At 37.5% G+C, this 20,904-nt stretch overlaps 1 protein-coding gene across 1 annotated transcript in view; it reads right to left on the reverse strand.

The window, feature by feature from the left end:
- LOC148724886 (uncharacterized) overlaps window positions 1–20,280 on the reverse strand; it is a 49,718-nt gene extending 29,438 nt beyond the window's left edge. Inside the window, exons 1-11 of the mRNA XM_088731400.1 lie at window positions 20,020–20,280; window positions 19,362–19,808; window positions 8,353–8,618; window positions 7,658–7,784; window positions 7,062–7,484; window positions 5,932–6,085; window positions 5,252–5,523; window positions 3,467–3,545; window positions 3,004–3,095; window positions 1,963–2,092; window positions 375–785 (exon numbers count right to left, since the gene is read on the reverse strand). Of these exons, the coding sequence (XP_088587526.1) occupies window positions 375–785; window positions 1,963–2,092; window positions 3,004–3,095; window positions 3,467–3,545; window positions 5,252–5,523; window positions 5,932–6,085; window positions 7,062–7,484; window positions 7,658–7,784; window positions 8,353–8,618; window positions 19,362–19,808; window positions 20,020–20,280 (2,662 nt within the window). The remainder of the gene's footprint in view (window positions 1–374; window positions 786–1,962; window positions 2,093–3,003; window positions 3,096–3,466; window positions 3,546–5,251; window positions 5,524–5,931; window positions 6,086–7,061; window positions 7,485–7,657; window positions 7,785–8,352; window positions 8,619–19,361; window positions 19,809–20,019) is intronic.
- Window positions 20,281–20,904: the final 624 nt, after the last annotated feature.

Consider the following 20,904-nt stretch of genomic DNA (forward strand, 5'->3'; position numbering starts at 1 on the left):
ACTTTTTACTATTTTTGTCTGATATCATTTATCATAAGTAGGTGACAAAAAAACAAGGAAATAATTGCATGATATCTGAAAAACATTTAACTTGCACCCACAAACTTCACCTGAACAGATACTATTCATTATGATCTTGGAAAAGGTGTTTAACTAATTAAGTCTCTCTTCAATTTCCCTTTACCCCTTATTTAGTTGAAGTTCCCTATGTCACACTCAAACTGTGGCATATAAAAAGTCAGCAAGTAGCTGACTGCTGCTTTTTCTAAGATTCCTTAAGTTTGTCCTTTGGTGCATCTAACCAATACCAGTAACTAGGAATTTGCTTTCAATTACAAAAAATTTACAGAGAATATTCAAAGTTTAATTTTCACCCCTACTGTACTGACATCCAGTAGCTCCACCTCCATAGGTTCCACATCCACCGCTTCCACATCCACTTACTCCAGTTGCACTGCTACCATCACCACTGGATCCACTTCCACTGGCCCCTTCTCCACTGCTTCCTCCTCCATAAGCACCACCTCCACTGGCCCCACCATCATTGTTTCTATCTCCTCTTCTTCCACTACCACAGGCTCCAGGCTTTCCACCTAAATTATTTCGCATGTACAGTAGCAACAATATCCTCTGTAAATTTGGGTCAGATGTAATTCTTTGAATAGTCTGCCAAATCCCTTCCTTCTCCACTCCACAGTACTCTACACAGGTCTCTCCCAGAATTTCACCAGTGTTCGTTGAAATGAGCAAGACCGAAATGACATCAGGTGTCATTTCAGGTGAGGCTATAGATAAAATGGTAAAAACAACATTGAAATGCCTCCATAAATCAATGATATTTGTCCTGATTATAAAGTATGTGATTACCATTAAAGAGAAATTAGCATAACTGGTAAGTTTATAATCCAAGCTGCAGCCAATGATAATTTAAGGAACAGAAAAGGCTTAATGAACTTGTATTTCTATGGGAGCTTTTCAGATATCCCTAACAAGGCTTTAGCGAGTCAACTTTGAAACTTGTGCTGAGAAAGTAGAGTATAGGGTTTTGTTTGTAGGGGGAGGGGGGATGGGAGGGGCACAACGAAACCAACTTCATAAGATATCCTGGTTACATTTTTTTTCAGCCTTAAAGAAAAAATTGTGTTTTCTTGCTTATAAAATTTTTATTTTATGCCTTTGCTGGGTACTGGTGTTTGACTGGATGATAAGCATTAATTAACAGCCAACAAGTGCCTTTTTAATTTTTGCTCTTGCTTTCCATCCTCAGATAGATCCCGCTTCCCATCCTCTCCCGCCCCCTGCTCCTGTGCTCCCATTCCCCTGTCCCCTCCATTTTTATGTTATTTTTTAACTTCAGTTACCACCAGCTACAGGAAAAAGTTCACAATTTTGAGAAGCAGCTAATTTTATCAATACTGCAGAGGTTGAGGCTTTGTAACAGCTTTTATTCGGCAATCAAAAAAATGGCTAGCAGCACATGCTTAGCAAAACAAAAAACTCGATGTCCCGTATGTGCAAAGTTCATATACCTTAACAGTGTCCGATGTCAGCACGTGGCTGCATGGCGTGACATTACCTTATGTAATGCGATTCGATAATCATGTCTTACAAACAAAACTCTAAGCACAAATTGTCACAGTTCTTTCAGTACACAATGCTCTAGGAGTGTTTACCAATAAGTCCAAACATGCAGGAGTAATTTGTTTGGATGGGTGGGCTGAGATGGGACACATTGAGTAACTGCTGCTTTCAACTTTTGATACACAAAACATGTTTTACTTTAAAATGGTAGAAAAACACAGAAACAATAAAAATACTAAAACAAAGATGGCTGAAATTATAAATCAATTAAAATCCAATGTCAATGCTGTTGCATGCCTATATTGAGTCTTCATTATAAAGGAGTTCATTTCAAAATATTTCTCTGGTTAGTACACTAGCTAATAATTAACTTTTACAAACCTGGAATTTTACAAATGTAGCCAAGACTTGTCTTTTCTAGTATGTTTGGTTCTAAATTACCAAAGGTAGCTTTCACATTAACATCTGTTGGTAGCTCAGGTTTGAAGGTGAAAATGCAGGGGCCTCCTCCCTATAGATTTTGGGGAAAAATTCAGAGTCAAAAAATTCTAATTCTCGACACCTTATTCAAACCTGAACTTACACATGACAGACAAACAACAAATTAACTGCTGAAATTGAAAATAATGCAATCTTTAATTTATCCTTTATCGTGAGCTCTGATAACAAACACTATAGGAAATAGTAAAAAAGAATTCACAAACTATGTGTCCTCAAAAAAAAAGATAGAGCTGAGAGCATGGAAGGTAAGGTTTAATATAGAGACACAAGAGCTAATTAAGGCTAGCAGTAATTTTCCCAGCACTGAAAACAAAACTGAAATCTGTAATTTGCAAATTAGAAATCTGTTAATGATTTGCCAAATAGAAATCTGTAATTTGCAAGATGGAAATCTGTTATCTGCAAAAAAGAATTCTGTTGATGATTTTCAAAATAAATATCCATTAATGATTTGCAAAATAGAAATCTTTTAACCATTTGCAAAATAGAAATTAGTTAATAATTAATTTGGGAAATAGAAATCTGTAATTTGCAAGATAGAAATCTGTTAATGATTGGCAAAATAGAAATCTGTTAATGATTTGCAAAATAGAAATCTCTAATGATTTGCAAAATAAAAAAGCTTTAAATGATTTGCAAAATAGAAAACTGTTAGTGATTTGTAAAATAGAAATCTGTAATTTGTGAGATAGAAACCCATTTAGATTTCTATTTAGCAAAATTACAGATTTTCATGTTGTTTTGTTTCATTTTGAAAATTACAGTCAGCTATGACTACCACATTAAAGACAATGTTGAACTTCCTTTATTGTTAGCGTTTCAATACAATGCATGTTTCTAGGATTATTTTCAATTTGGAGATCAATGAAAAGATATAAATGAAAAAGGGCACCATCCTATTGGCATAAGAAAATTTTTTACCTGCAAAGGACTCTCTTTAGGATTTATGAAAACCTCATAATCATATTGCTTCAACCACTCTTCAATGTTTCCAACATCCATTAAATCTAGAGCTAAAAAGTAATTATAAGTTAATAGGTTCAAAAGGAAAAAAATAAGCTCATCACTACACCAGATTTTTTTTCAATCTAATGTTGCAACATAAAGCAAACTGAAACTTGTGAGGGCGACCAAAAGGCAAAATTAATGAGAGCCAAAAAAATTGAAATTAGGGAAAGAAAGGCCAGGGATGTGATCCAAATTTAAACCTCCTCCGCAGCATCTCCTCTGATATGGAGTTCACATCTCTGCTGATGTGAAGAAGTTTTTCAAGTTTAATCAAGCTTTAAGTTTTGAAAAGTGGATGTTGATAGAAGGGCTGAATAAGCATGAGAATCATATTTGCTATGCAACATTCGTTTACACTGAAATGGCTTGAACTTACCTGGAGAATTTGCCCCACCCTGTTGGGAAATCAATCCTCTGTGAATTTCACTCTCAAAAGAAGTTATCAGTTCAATAATCTGTATTCAAAAAAATTGAAAGGTACATTTGACATGGCTTCTCTGTCCAAAGGATTTTTATGTTTTTTTGCCTAATCTTTTTTATCCAACTATATCATGTTGCATGATAACATGACCAAATCTACCTAGCCCACTTATGGTAGTAGCAAGGTCCACAGTTCATACTTTATGGTATTTGTGACCTTTTACAGAGAGACAAATGCCCTATCAAAACATGCACTATATACACACTCTATGAGATGTTTCTCCTCAAAAACCTTCTATCAACAAATTCTTATTTTTTTTCTAGTGCAGACAATCCCAAATTCAAACCACATATAATTATTCACTTTCCCACTTTGAATATTTCTGGACTATTTCCTTAAAAAATTATTCCACACTCAGTAATTAAAATAAATTCTTTTATCTTACCTCATTATAATCAAAACAATATTTCAAAGTTTTCCCAAAGCTCTAAAGCTATTTAGTACGACATTATTATTTCATTGATATTTTTGTGACCACAAAACAACCATGTCTATTAATTAATCACTGAATATTTCTACAGAGTTTTATTACGAATTGTGTCAGCAAGGGAATCATGCAAAATAACAGGAGAATGTTACATTCATATAAAGAAAAATCAGCAACAACCATCAAAATTACATCCACCTTCTCATGATCATTCAAATTCCATTTCATTAATTTTTTGTTTTACATGTAATGTATGGTTGAATGTTGATGTACAGTAGTTTGGTTGAGCCAAATAAGAAGCATACTTCTAAGTTGCATCTTAAAATTAATTCATCAAAGCCTAAAATTACATAGCTGTTCATTATTCTTCATTTTGAAATACCACTATCATGGCATTCAATCCCTTCCAAAAGTAAAGTCTTATTTTCAAGATTCAAGCTATATCTTCAACATTACGAGTCAGTCAAGTGTGAAGTTCAAATTCAAACTTTATCTTTGAATTCAAAAGCTGTATGCTGTTGGCGAGTTCAAATTGAAACTTGAGCTTTGGTAAAAATGGTAATTTATTTCAAGTCAATTACACAGGGAGTGGTTGCCCAGATCTCTTGAGCCAGAGGCTCATGACAAAAGTGACTGACAGAGAAAATATAGAAAGCATTTTATACAATAAAAAAAAAAGGTTATTCGATAACAAGTGTAATATATAATTTAATGTAATGAGTTGATGCAATTGATATAGTGGTGACAAATGCCAAGAATAATTGTTGGAAATGATAATATCAATTTGAACAATAGTTGCATTGGCAGCCGGGAAAATTGAGCTTGCTAATTGATCTACGAAAATTGTTTGCTTTCCATTTACCATTACCAAGTTGTATGCTGTTGGTGAGTTCAAATTGAAACTTGAGCTTTGAACTCAAAAGTTGTACATTAATTGTTGATAGATCAGGTTCAAATCAAAACTTGACCTTTGAATTCAAAGTTGTATGTTATCAGTAAATCATCTAGAAGGCTGAAGCAAAGAATTGAACTTTGAGTGAGGAATTTAATGTTCAAGTGAAGACTTGAGTGTTGTTTTGAGAGGAAAACTTGACTATTGACAATAATAATTGAATGTTGAAATTAAAACTTGAAAATTGAAAATAAAACTTGAATGTTAAAAAAATAAAATTTTGATGGAGGTTTAACCCTGTATACTCCAAGCATGAGCTGAATAAATTGAAGTTTAACTTATCTATTTTGTAAATGATCACCTGATCATCAGATGCTCCTACAGTCAGAGGTGTATGTTGCTGGTTGTCTATAGCCACAGCAGATACACTGACTTCTTTGGCAGAAACTTGAGTTTTCAAATACCTAGGATGCCGTGAGGGTTGACCACTCAGACTCCCTTTTGCTGGGAATGTATCTGTGTAAGTCTGTCCAGGTGACTTCTGAAACTCTCTATCTTTACCAGAAATTTCTAAACTCTTCAACTGAGATAAAAGAGTGGAAGAATTCATCTCCGTCTGCTCTGTTAAATCACCTACACACACACACACACACACACAAAAAAAAAGAATCAATAATTTATTACTAACAATAGTTAATTTTTTTCCTTCATGAGCTGAATTTTCTTGAATACACATATTTTGTTAATTTTTCAATATATTAGTTCCTGGTCTAAATGATCTTCTTAAAAGCTGCAAATGCACTTCATAGGCATTCATGTGTTTCTGAAAACTCAATTAGATTATCTATATTTACTGCTGTTTTCAACAGTGTTTCCCTGTTTATAACTGACATATTTACTTTTCAGTTTTATGGTCATTATCAACCACACTTATAAGATGATAAGACAACTGATATTTTCATGGGGTGAATATAGCGAGTAGCATGAGTGGGAGTTGGCAGACATTGAAATACTGTACTAGTAAAATTACACATTATCGACCTGTTGGAGGGGTTGGTTGCAGTGCTAGTGGCAATGCCATTGGAACCATTTTTGTTATATCACTTGTGTTAGAACACACTGGTGGAAGTAAAGTATGTGCTCCTGCCTCTTCTGGATATGTGGAGAACTGGTCAGAGATTTGTATTTGCTCTTCCTAGAAAAAAAATTGAAAATTCATATCATATATACTAGAGTAAATCTCCTTCTAGCTTAATCTTCTTTAATGAATTAAGGTAATGTCTGTTTACAAGCCAAGTACTGGCCCATCAAGCCAATGCTTAACTCCAGTTTCCATAACATGAAGCGACTAAGAATATTTCTACTCCCCCCTGGATGGGATGCTGGTCCATAGCAGGGCTACCCCCCAGCATTAAATTCACCAGTACCCATTGAAACACCTGGGTGAAGAGAGGCACTGTGAGAATAAAGTGTCTTACCCATGAACACAACACAATGTCCCTGGCCAGGGCTCAAACCAGGACTATTCAATCTGGAGTCCAGCCCACCAATCAAAAGGTCACCAAACCTCACAATGAATAATGAACTCTGAAATCTAAAACTTGTTATTACAAAGGTCAATTTTTTCTCTCAAGCATCTCATTGGTCCCAAATGCTAAATCCTCAAACCTGATTCGCTAATTCCACCTGCCACAATACATACCTTCTGGCTGGTGAATAACATATGTCTTTGTTGTTGTAATAATTTTATTAGCTACTCTTATCAATGCTCAACAAGTGTTCTCCAAAATTATTTTGTATTTGGCTGTCATTTGATTTGTAAGGAAATCAAATTTATCTCAAAACCTTGTCTTGTTCTTTATCTGTTAATGGCACACAATTCAAATGAGTATCAGGAATGGTTTCAAAAAAAAAAAGCAAATCATAGGACTAATTTTTTCAAATAAGGTTAGTGTAATATCATAACCAACTCAAACAAGGACAACCTTTTCTGTGAAAAAAATAAACATGGAAATATCTTTTTTGCTCTTAACTCCAAGCAGTATTTAACTGAGAGATTTTTTTCTCATTTCACAATAACCCCAATTCTTAGGTAAACTGGAGACTTAAGCCAAGTCCAAGTCAAAGTGCAAAAGATATACTTCAGCTAGGCAGCATCTACATTAAATTACTACAGCCTTCACACATACCTCAGTATCTGAGGTTGATGACATTGAACATTGGTGCTGTTGCCTTTCCACAGTCACATCAAACACACTGGCTTCTTTTTCAGTGACTAATGTTGTTGAGCAGGTTCTTACACCCCGAGCCTGTTTTGGGTGTGGAGTTGAATTTATCTTGACACTGTCCAGCTGATCACCAGACATATAATTTCTGTCATTGTTTATCACTGTATCCCACATCTGACTTCCTACTTCCATCAATGTCTCTCTGTTGACATCAATCATCCGAGGACCCTCAGTTGCAGAAGAAGGTTCTCTCCGGAACCTTTTATGCCCCTGGGATGTCTCGCTAACAAGGCAATTTCCAGATGAATTAGCACCTGACAGGTCGGAGTCTGAGGAGTCATGGCCAGAATCTCCCACTTTCTCTTCCTAATTAAAATAAAAAATGGATTCAACCTTTAAATGTTAAGGAATTAATCTTTAAAGAGTATTATAGCTACACCTAACATTTATAAGGGAAACAACTATTAAATGCAGATCCAGTATAAAATAATTATGTCAGTATGCTCATCACAATTAAGCAAAACTTTATCATTACAAACCTCACAATAGATGTAAAGTGCTGAGTTTCCAGTGATATTTTTATTGATAAATGCCCCACTCCATACGCAACGACAACCACAAAAGTCCAATCTTGATCTACTTTCCACTGCTTTTGCACAGTAAAATCTGCATATCAAAGTTTGCAAAACAATTAATAAAGAGATACTGCCATTTATTGTTCTCTCAAATTATGTTACTCCTCTTCAAAATTTCATGTTCAATTTTTAAAATCTTGTGTTCAGTTCAATATCTCATGCATTCACCACACTCACACATAAGAGATTGAGTTGAACACACAAAGAAATGTAATGGCTGCCACGTCTTTGTCACAGGACGAAACTTTCTTTGCATGTGTCAGCCGCTTCAGAGAAATTTCATATCTACACTTGCCCGTGTCTATTTTAATAAAAAATACTTCATCAGTAGTACTATTAAAATAGTGACAAAGGTCAGAGAAGCAATCTCCTCATCAGTGAGAAGGTCACCATGGTACCTCCCCCCCCCTCCCCCATGGCCTTCCACCAGGTAACAGTTAAGTCAACACTATAAAACCAGTGTGTGGAATGAATCCCTACCCAAAAGGCCAGTTGGATCAGGGAGGAAGGAAAAGAGGGAGGGAGATAAATCACTTATGTAAATGTCTCATCAAGTTTCTTAGTACACAATTCATATATTTCAGTCTAACTAAAAATACCTTTCGCTGGCTTCTGAAAGAAAAGGGAACATTTCCTCAAGTTTTCTCTGCATGTCTGTTGGTGAAGTACTCTTCGTAAACGTTATTTTCTTGGGCGGTACCAATTTCTTTATTGCAGACATGTCAAGAGTAGTATTGGGCATGAACACCACACCATTCTTTTCATGAACTTGATGACTTTTCAAGACAACTACATTCTTTGTGATTTCTTCATCAGGACCTTTCCTCTTCCTCGGAAGAGGCTTCGAAGAGGGGGGTGCCATGTCCTGTGGGTACACAAAATTCATAATGAAAAAGTTAGTATACATTTACAACAAACAGTATCAAGAAAGTGATGGCAAAAAAGAAAGATAATTATATTTAGAATAACAGAACAAGCAAAGTTAAAAAACCCTAGAAATGCCCCAGGCCAGTACAACAATTACAAGAAATTCCCTGTCCAGAAATTCAAATAACCTTTTTCCAGCAGTCCTTATTAAACAGGAAGTAGTAAAGTGCCAATAATTCCTCTTAACATGGCAAAATTAATGGTCTGGCTACTCATTTTGACTATGCAGTGCTGTGAAGCTCACAATTCTCATTTTTCAAGTTCACCAAAGCCAGTTACCTTCAACAGTTATTGATTTTCAAAATACTATCGGAAAAGTCATCACTTGACGAGGAATTTGGAATTACCTTGCATGCAAAAATGAATATTACACAATGCAAATACCTCCAAAATCTCCCTTTTTCAACCAATCAGTGTAAGATTATATTCAATTACACGATCCTACTTTACCCATATCTTTTATCAAAATATGCGATGGCTGTTATCGTTAATTTTGGTGCTTTCTTCATAGAAGTGACCTTCTATATTAGCTATGAAACTTTCAAATCAACTTCAGTTGAAATTGTAAATCTTTTTCGCCCCTAAATTCCAAATTTCTATGAAAAATTATCCACTTAGTGTAAAGGAAATTTAGGGTAGACTAGTTGTTCCCCCTAACCCCTTTTATGACAACTTCATATTTGAAATAATAATATACATCTATAATTATTGAAAAAAGGGTTATAAAAGGAACTTAATCCTCATATACTATGGAATCTACATACACGCAATGAAACACTTTTACATACAGGTATATATCTATAAATATAGAATCTAAGTAAAAAGACTATACCCAAGATAAGCATTCTATAAATTTACATGCCTCCGCGTGCTTTCTACAACAGGGCAATTTCGATTTAAAACACTTTGAACGATGAAACTTAAGACAACCCGGCTAATCTGTACACCTACTCTGATTTTAAGCTTGTAAAGTCCAAGACAAAACACTATGATCACGTTCGGCGCATTGGTAGAAGATCAGGCAGACATTTGCAAACTTGTCTCTCCAGTGTTGCGGCCAACTAGGTGAGTTATTTCGAGCGTGCGTTATGACCATTATGTCTCCATGATTTTGTTGTAGTCGTGTACTTGCGAAAGCAAAATGAACAAGATTGGCTGCTTTGCATCTTTCAGGCAAAGCAATTTGCTTTAAATGTACTTTTTCAACTTTCCGATACAGTGATGGCATCCTATGGCAATGAAACACTATTCGCCGCCTCTTCTCAGCCGCGTACGGCCGAGTACGGTCGCGTTCGTCTCTGATCGTGTGACATAATTTTCCCGCCAGTCATCAGGTGGACCTCCAAAATTTGGGGCCGGTACAAAAACTCAGGAGCACCTATTAATTCGTTATCTTCAATTATAAGGGAGTCTTGCTATATTTGTCAAATCAAATAAAGATAGTGCCGTAGTTTTTGTACTTTTAGGGTCATTTTTGCTTGAAATCATGTCACTCCTGGCACCCTTACGTGTTTCCTTTCGTTTTGTTGTTTGTCAATTGTTGCTCACATGGCCGTTCAGTAACAACCTGCCAAAAAAACCACGATGGTTTGTCGAGAATTTGTGGAATTTGTTGAGTTTTTGCGCTGCAGACTGATCGAGTATCTCACACACGAAGATATGGGAGCGAAAAATTATAACATTTGTTGATATATTTTGTTTGTCGATTCCGTGAAAGCTTTTCGATTGTGAGTTTTTACAAGTATGCGTCGTGAAGAAAAAAGCCAGTGCGGAGCGAACCGACAGACCATAAAGATTAACGACACGTAAACTTGTTCGAAAATACAGTTGTAAAGTGTCGCAGATTTGACGTACACTAGAAAAACTAAACTGATTTGATTGTCGAGCTTAACCGATAGATAGACGATTCGAATTAACATACGTATGTAGTACTTGATCGACTACATTACCAGACATAAGACGGGAAAAGCAATGAAGACTTCCGCCTGTGACACCGAAGAAAACCTAGAACACTTGCTCTTGGGTATCGATAGTCCATACAAGTATTTCTATCAGTAAATTATTCACAGTTATCAAAATAATTCCAACAAACCTTATTTTGCCTTTGGTAGCTCAGCTTCAGTTGTCACTCATCTAATCACCTTCAGTGCTGCAACATGAAAAACAACAATAATTTCATGGAAATCCAATTAAGTAGTTCAACTCTTTCGAACGGTCATGTGACAAGGCTTTTCACCCAATCAGAAGGCATTACGTCTTCGCGCGACCTTGGAAGTTGACATGACAAAGATTCTAAGAGGTTCGAATCACGAAATGATTTTCTACAAGATCAATCGTAGAGGTTTGGAAATAATTACAGCCCAAAGTTTACATCCGGGATTTGATCATATCGTCTTAACTATTGTTCGCATAATAACTACTCAACTACCGAATAACAACTTAGCTACTTTTGCATAATTACGCATCTCAATTCTGACGGCTACCTATTCTCCAACTAATTCTCAGTCGTCATTTCTTTGTTGCATACAAGTCACTTTTATTTCGCTTTCTACATAGGCAGGTAAGAATGAATTCAGCTGTTCAAATCTGTATTTAAGCAGAGGATTCTCTGATAAAGGTTCACCATAGTTGTACAAATTGATTCTTTGATGAGAAGCACTAAGAAGTTTCAGTCACATCGCGCATGTTCTAAGAGAGTCACGAGCAATCACACAATCTCCAAACAATAGCCTTGCTTGATAACAACGAGGAGAGTACATTTTAAGGGATAAAAGAATGGATTTGCAGGCAACAAAGGATGACAACTTTATACCTTTTCTACGAACGTTCGCTGAAACCCACAAGGAGCGCTTGCCTTGTTGTCACTCACATTTGATAGTGAGGTGGACAGCAGTTTGGATGTAGTGACATTGGCGCAGCCAAAGATGTGATATAAACGTCATCATTGACATTTCAATCGGTAAAGATTAGGAAATTATATATTGGAATTCACATCCCTTACCAAATTTTCCTTGAGTTCCGCCGCAGGTTATTTACGACCTATAGAGAACTAAAATAGCATTCCTTATTTCAGTAACAACGTACATGTGACTTGTGACGTCAAACTTCCACGAGCATGCTGCACTTGACCGGCGACTTGTCATCATTGTCACTGAATGCAGATAAAGCTCCGCCCCTCGCTCCTTACGGAAGTAATGAAGAATTTTCGAGAACAGAGCGCTCAGAAGATTATGCCGTAAATAATAAATCTCTTGAAATTCTCAGTCAGTTAAAAGTAAGCCTTATATACATAAAATTCCGGCCATGAATTAATACTGGGTCAAATAACTGAATTGTGCCTTCGTGTACTCCCGATGGCTGGTTAAACTTCGGAATTCAACGTTTGTCACTGATGCTACTGCAAAGAGAAATTCGATTCAATCTAACGAGCCTACAAATACAAGTCGCAAATTGAGAACCGATCACTATGGCTGCGATAAGAGGCTGAAACAGGAATAAAAAAAAGTAATTGTCTGATATTTTAGACGTTTCATTGCACGGTGCTTATTTTAGCGTATAGAGAAATACAAAAAATAATCTTTTTCGATTGGAGTGCTCAGCTTAGAGAAGATAGTCTAGTCTGAGGCGAGATATACTTTACCTAACTAATTCACAACATTTCTACAAATGATTGTTTGGAACACAAAATAAACTTCCGCGTTTGTATAGCACGTGAAAGAGCCTTTTGTTGAAGGTGAACAATCGACAATTCTCATCACTTAATGAAATGAACAACGCATTGTTTCTTCCTCACTATTTTCGCGCTCAGCTAAAATTCTGATCGAATGCAATCATAGTCTACATATGACCGTTCCCTCTCCTCCGTTTCTCCTTTAGGCGGGGGGAGAGGAGGGTACGGCTACTTGTAGGCTACTAAAGTCAAGTTGTTGATCTAAACGTACACGTGATCAGGCATTAATTCAATCACATTTGGTCATCATTATTAATCATCATTATTAATATTTATCACACGACTACTGATGTATACATGGCGTGACATGACACCACACCCCTGTTGAGCATAACGATTTATGGAACTTGTTTTTACTCGGGCTTCCGTAGGAAAGCCCGACTCTTAAAATGCAAGTCGTTCTTGGTCACCAAAAGGGGGGGTCATGGTCCCAGGCGTTCCTTGCGTAAACCGTGGAAACTGGGGATGAGAGTGCGACAACTTGTGTTATTATACATTCTAGTCACCATCTGTCTTCTCATTGGCTAAACGCTCACAGTTAATTCTGGGAAACAGCGCATCCTACAGATTATTCACTAATCTGTACCTACAGATTAGTGAATAATCTGTAGGTTGCGCGCGCAATGCATGATTTCCGGTGGAGCAATGTCAAGTCACAGGTTTACCATCTTAAATATCTGTGAAATCGGGTTTCTATGGTAATGGTTCCTGTGGCATTTATATAGCCGTTACGAATGTAGTTCAAATATATTGCCTCTAGAATCTATCCCTAGTAGTCAGTCTTCAAAAAATCAGCTCCAAATAAAGATTAATAATTCATTACTTGTTTGGAAGTGTTTTTTTCTGCCAGGAGGCCTCAAGATCGCTCGTTTAGGGCTTTCAAAGTTCAGCGGTTAATTCGGCTCGCTCTCCATGGTGAAGAAATGCGACCTTATCGAGCCACATGACAAAAAGGGCCAAAGTGAAAATTTGTTTACCACACAGTTGTAAATTTTTAAAATAAACTGTGTTCGCTGCGATAATGCATTTGGCGTCATTTTCTCAAGAACGATGTATAATAAAACAATTATTGGATTCACTTTTGTGATATCCGGAATAATCAAGGTCTCGGTTGGGTAACCCGAAAACACTGACCCGCAGTCCATGGACCCCCAACGGACCTGGTCCACAGACCCCTGTACAGACCCCCCTTTACGGACCCCCCATGGATTAGTTCTTATTAACCGAGCGGGAGGTCTGTATGGGAGAATCTTGACGGAGGTCGCCAGAACAGACCGAATGCAGCGAGGTCTGTACTAGCGACCGAGGTCAAGATTCTCCCATACAGACCGACCTAGCTCGGTTAATAAGATGTTCATTACATGGCTGTGTCTTATATGCCAATTTTTTATATTCTTTGTACCTTTTTTTTCTAGACCGGTGTAGATGCCGGTCTAGATGGGAAAATCTAGATCGCTTTCAATATTGATTTCAGCCAATCAAATTCGTGAATTCGGTATTTCCCAGTCCTTGTGAGACACAGCCGTGTAATAAGACAATAATAACAATGACAACCTAAAGAGATTTGACTTACCGTTGTTTTTTATTCGCGGTGGCAAAATTTTGAATGTTAATATTCCAAATATTAACGTGGCAATGAAAGGAGGATAAAATTCGACTAAAAAGTAAAAAAAAAAAAGGATGGAAAAGACCAATAACTTAGCTAACTTGTGTATATATATCCCTCTGCATTCGCTGCCACCGATTGCCTCAACAACAAGCAACAGATTTATTTAAGCTTAATAAGAAAATTACAATGCTTGGGCCTGCAAGTAGCTAGGGCTATTTGAGGTAGGCACAAGAGAGGAGAATAAAAAAAAGAAAAGAATTCTATATAAAATGAATATTTATATGTATAATTATAATATATAGACGAACAATCCTAAGAGAAATCTAGTTTGCCGTGTGGCTTGTAGACAGAATGAAACAGGAGGGCAGAATGTAGTATACTGGAAGTACAAACAGTTATAATTTTGGAAATTGTACTCTAATATCAGCAATTCTTATATAATCATCCTCTTTTTTTCAGAATTTCAAAGAGTTTTTCCTTTATTGCGCTTCTAAATTGATTTTTTTTTTAAGTGTTTTGATTGGAAGTGGAATACTGTTCCAGATCAAGGTGCCAGAAATAGAGAAGGTGTCGGAAAAGTGACGTCAGCCATGTAACCTCGCAACGCGAAACCAAGGGTGGTCTTTACGATATTGTAGGTTTGTGAAAGAATAGGCTAAGATCGACGCGATACGAAACGTGTGACGACTATAATAAAGATAGAAAAAAAAAAACTACGCGAGTGACTAGTGTTGCTGTACTGGGATTTCCAACAAAGGCTCTCTTCATATTTTCAGTTCTAACTTGTTCAGCATAATAACTTTCATTGGTAACAGATCTAGTCTGGTAACTGTGGACAAATGCCAGCTTCGTGAACATATTCTTAATGTTATCAGGAACGAGACTATCGTGGACGTCGTACATTAAAAGGCTCATTTTCTCAAAGCACAAGAATGATATCGGCAACTGTTTAGTTTGTAAGAATAACGGAACTGCATGAGCTCTTGGATAAGCGAAGAACATTAGCCTAAGGGCTCTCTTCTGAAGAACTAGTAGTTTATGAAGATGCGCTTCAGCAGTGTGACCCCAAGCACAAATGCCATAGCTGATAAAGGGTAAGATTAAAGAGCGGTATAAAGTGAGAAGTACATGACGGGGAACAAAATGTCTGAGCTTGGCGATACTTGTTTTACTGATTTTCTGACAAATGTAATCTACATTAATTTTCCATGAAAGATTTGAATCAACGAGTACACCAAGATACCTAATGTAGTCTTTCATTTGTAACAGTTGACTGGTTTTTGAATTGCTATTTACCATTGTAATACCAGGATAAAAAGGAATAGTCTTTTGGTGTGAGCAAAAGATAATATAATTGGTTTTTTCGATGTTCAAGGTTAATTTATTGGCAGCTAGCCACGAGGAAACTTTGTTAAGTTCTTCGTTAATCTCAGACTCAAGTTTTTTTGTGATCCTCGTTTGCATAAATTAAACTAGTATCATCGGCGAACAAGTAAAACTGAAGTTTATTTGAAGACTTATATATATCATTTATATACAAGAGAAAAAGCAAGGGTCCTAGTACAGAGCCTTGGGGTACTCCAAGCAAAGAGGGTTTGATGAGCATCAGATATATAACTATTGACGGTCGTGCACTGTTTACGACCAATTTAAGTACAACTTAAAACAAATCATTCACGAGACCTTCGAAGCCATAACTTTCAAGTTTTGAGAGAAGAATTTCATAATTAACTGTGTCGAACGCCTTTTTCAAATCAATGAATAAACAAAAAGTGAATTGATTGTTATCAAAATTAGTAAAAATGTCATTTAGGATTTCTAGAACAGCGTGTTGTGCATGTACTATGCTTACTGCGGAATCCATATTGTGATGAATATAATATATTGTATATGTGCACGATCCTTCGCAGTAAACGCACATATACGTTTCATAACCGCAGTTCATACATATGTTTCATATGTTTGTTGTTGTTTGATAATATATTGTGTTTATTGACAAACGTGACAAGTCTTATTTAAACCAGCTTTTCAATTATTCTGTTAGAAATTGATAACAAAGAGATTGGTCGATAATTTCCAGGGTTAGATGCATCTCCTGATTTAAAGACTGGAACTACTTTGGCGGTTTGAAGTTTGGCTGGGAAAGAACCTGAGGATACTCAAACATTAAAATTTTGAGCTAAAGGTTGGGAGATAATATGGCTAGACAATTTCAAAATACTGACCGGTCATGAATAGAGTCCTTAGGCTTTGTTATTTGGTAGTAGATTGACTTCAGCTACAACTTCTGCGTGCGCAGGAACAAAAGGGTCAAAATAAAAGGAACTTTCTATTGGCGGGTCTAAGAAAAGTACTAAAATCATGATCCAGCGACGAAGAAGGAATATACGAACCCAACTTATGTCCAACAGTTGCAAAGAAAGTGTTAAGAGAATTACTTATTTCCTTTGGGTTGAATATCGTTTCCGAGTCGGCGTTAACAAGGCGGTGTATTTATGATTGGTTACTATTAGTATTTCTTGAAATGATATCATTTATACCTCTCCACGTTTCTTTGGAGTTGTTAATATTTTCTTCAAAATATAACGTTCATAATAGTTCTTCTTGCTTAAACGCGTTAGGCTAGTTAATTTGTTTCGGTATAATTTATAGTTCTCCCAGTCAGCATGAAAAAATGAATTATTTTTTATTCGTATTGAAGTTCGAATTCCTTTGGTGATCCATGGTTTTGATAATATTTTTTCCCTGCGCCTGGAGAGAGTTTTCATAGGAGCATGCTTATTTACCGAGGAGTTTATTTTTTTGTAAAAAGTTGTGAATGATTTGTTTGCGTCAATGTTTTAAAGAATATCCCATTCTGTTTCTTGTAGTTCATAAAGAAACCTATTAGCATTGAAATTGGAGTAGTCGCGAACTTTTTTCCTTTGTTTCGAGTGGTTCAATGAATAAGGTTGTGTTGTCACAATACAGACCTTGGTAACTGGTCCGTAGTGTCGGTTACTATGTTCCCGCATAAAAAGCTGTTTTATAAATTATTTGAAAAAATATGATCGATTAACATAGCTGACTTTCCATAAACCCTCGTGGGCTTATCGACAGCTGGAAATAGCGAAAAGCTTTGCGTTAATTCTAGCAGTTCTTTAGAGTATTGTTCGGCTCAATCCCCCCGCGTGTCCATTGACTCGACCCAGGCTTCACAAAATAGTGCTCCTTCGACAAAGAAAGATGTCCATGTTCATTAGACTGATTAGAGATCACGATATTTGACAGTTATGTGTTTAGTTGCCAAATTTTTCAGCAGGGCGACTTTTATTCAATGATTGATAAACCAGGGAAAATACCGCGCAGCTTTCAAAAAGCCAGGTCACCTTCAGACTCCTGTTCAAAGGCTTGGCAACTAAGTAGTGAACTGAAGTGGACATCACCACCGGTGCATTGAGTTGGACAAAGTACTAACAAGCTTACAAATAATGAACTAAAACTGATAAACTGAACTGAAATAAAAAAGTTCATTTGAAATATAACAAATTCAACTCACCTCGTCACTTGACATAATTTCATAGACGAAATTGTTGCTAAAGAAAGCAACATATATTTGTAAACTGTTTTAGATGTAGATGTCACAATAAAACAAAAGAACAAAGCTGATTGAATTCAAAAGCTCACCAGTCATCCATGGTTGCACCAAGAGAAAGAACGTAGAGAAGAGAAGGAATTGTATTGTGGAAGACTAGGACGAGTCAATTAACACGCGGGGGAATGAGCCGAAAAAAATGGCGAAGGCAATCAGAGTGGCAGCGAATGCAAAAAGATGTATATACACAGGTTAGCTAAGTTATCGGTATTTTCCTTCTTTTTTTTTTAACTTTTTAGTCGGCTTTTTTCCTCCTTTCATTGCCACGGTAATATTTGGAATATTAACATTAAAACTTTTGCCACCGCGAACAAAAAAACAACGGTAGGTCGAGTTGTCATTGTATTATTGTCTTTTCATGGAGGGTCCGTAGACCGGTTCGTACAGGGGTCCGTGGACCAGAAGCGAAGGGGGTCCATGGACTTGGGGTCAGTGTTTTCGGGTTACCCGTCTCGATTTGTGTTATCAGCCTCATCCAGCGGCTTCGGCTGATAACACTTAGCTCGACCTTGATTATTCCGGATATCACAAATGCTTTATCCAATAATTGTTTATTATTAAAAACTAGATCATTGGATAATGCAATTCAAGACTTTTTATTGGCTTAGCCATTATAGTATATGAGCCAATATACCATGATCTAACATCTGTACATTGTAACATCCGGTTTCTTCTTACAAAATTAAAGTCGAGATTTCTCTAATATCTTGGGGGCGTTATTTTTTTAATAAAACAATTATTCCACTCGCGCTTGTTGGATATGAGATGATTATAGCCAACTCGGCGCTACGCGCCTCGTTGGCTATCTATTATCTCATATCCAACGCGCGCTCGTGGAATAATTGTTAATTATCATGTGCTCGCTCTTCGTAACCAACATAATTTTCAGAATGCTGTGTTGTGAAAACCGCGTTGCAAAGATTCTTGTCGTATACGCTCATCCCATATGCAAACGCACACGCAGTTCGTGGTAGGCCCACGCTAAATAATGTCGAGTGTTATCGGAATGAACCGGTCCACGAACTTCATAGCTTGAAAGCTAGCAAAATGTGCAAAGTTCATACTAGTTCTCACGAGATAACAAATGAGCCATATGTGAGTTCAAACTATGAAAATACTGGCAAAACTGTGACGGCCGATTTAACAACAAACTATGATTCTGAGAAGAACACCTCACGTGCAGAAGAAATCAAGAATGTTCGTGAACACAACTTCGAAGGTGGCGCTAACAACAGCGAATTGGATTAAGGATACTAACAGAATAGTAAGGTTAAATCTATAAGTTTTGCTCTTCCGTTAAATATGTAACAGATGAACTGTCGGGGGACTGGACACGAACTGGTCGAGCGGAGTGCTGAAGAAATTGGCAGGCATGTTATTGACGATTTTGCGTTAAATGTTTCTGACGAGCTCACGTGGTCTAGTGGTGATAAAAGGTTGAAGTGGGGCTCTCAGATTCGCAATGCATCGCGTTTCCGTTGACACTTCACACATTTCGTGCACCAATCTTGCACGTCTGTGGACATTCCTGGTCAGAAATATCGATCTTTCACCTTGTTCAGACTTTTCGTCTGACAAAAGTGACCAGACTCATCATGTAACGAATAAATGGCATTTTCACGCATCGTCTTTGGAAGCACTACTTGCCACTGCCATTCAACTTTGTTTGTAGGCTTCCATCTCCGGTAAACTACCCCATCCCTCAAACTGCAACGGCCATAATGGTTCTGCCATAATCCCTACGATCCTCACTAAATACAATACTAAACTCCAAGAGTAATTCTTGAACTCGATCCACCTGCTCCGTTGTTAACTCTGATTCGGACAAATCAATATCCGGCAACTTCCGATTACTTGCTTCACCAGGTAGCACCGTAACCTCGCCGACCACTTCCGGTGATATCAACTCCTCAAGTTCAAACATAAATATCGCTGCACACTCCATCTGTAAATCTGGTCTCACGGGGTATCCAACCCCCAATGGTACCCTAGCTTCAATTGTCAAGTCAGTGTTGGCCACATTAACAATTTGCACTGTACAACAACCCTTTTCTACTGTTGATACGGTTCTTGGAACTGCCAGTCCATCTTCATTAGCAAACACATTTTGAGGGTCCACTAAGACATTGTACTGCCATCCCACTGTACCATCAGTCTACCCCACAACAAGTTTCTCTGATCTGGATGGTATTTGTGTTTGGTCACATAATCGCACCATACCCGGTTCTGGGGCTAGTTCCTCTCTGCTTAACAAAGGAGCTGATCCGCCGTTAAAACGCAAAATACCCGCTCTTATATCCACGACAGCTCTATGCACTAAACAAAAAGTCCCATCCAAGAATCATTTGCTGGGTCATCCCACGTACTACAAACATCTCCTGCTGTATAAATTCACCATTAAGGACGAAATCCAAAACAGTCTCTCCCAATATGTCCAATGTTTGTCCAGCCACAGTTGTAAGTCTACGAGTGTTTGGTGTAATCCTTTTTCCTACTTTGCGACGCCATCGACTACACACATCTTCATTGATCAAACTCACCCCCATGCCCATGCCACCCGAGCCAGTGTCGCACAGAGCAACTATGTCCTCGCCGACAAGGTGAACTTCCACAGACGCCGTAGGCATTGACTTGTTCCCCTTCGCAAAGTTGCTCAACGTTGGTTTGTTTACGTAATGTTCTTCGCCTGGGTCAGAAGGGGGTGGCTGGGAAGCGAGTCGACCCTCACTCACTTCCCCACTCTGTTTCCCCGGTTCCCACGCTGACACTTAATAGAGCCCCGCATATGCCCTCGACGGCCACATCCAAAGCAAGTAGTCTCCGGGCATTCTCTCATGCAGTGGCCCAGCTTATGGCAATTTCTGCATTCGATTGATCTGGTTGCCCTTCCCCGTGGAAGGGGTATCCTGCCTTGAGAGGCCTCCAGTCGTGCAATTCGTTCCTCCAGTGGCATCTTATTCTAATTACAAGTGGCCCCCATTTCTCTTTCCAGATTAGCAACACGCTCATGCAAAGCTGCAACTTGTGCCTCCTGTTTAACCTACATAAATTCCGGCTCCTGTTTTTATGTCCACTCCAATGGTCTTTGCTAGAGATCTTACTTGTTCTTTCTCCAGGACTAGTATACCCAGTTGCTCTAAAGTAAGTGTATCCCCGGTTTCTGTTATTGGTTTTTATTGGGTTCAATACTTGTAAAGTAAGATTTGGTGTTTCGTACATAATCACAATTATTACTGTACAAGCGATCGTGA

This window comes from Stylophora pistillata, chromosome 8 (genome assembly GCF_964205215.1).
Source record: "Stylophora pistillata chromosome 8, jaStyPist1.2, whole genome shotgun sequence".
Taxonomy (NCBI): Eukaryota; Metazoa; Cnidaria; class Anthozoa; order Scleractinia; family Pocilloporidae; genus Stylophora; species Stylophora pistillata.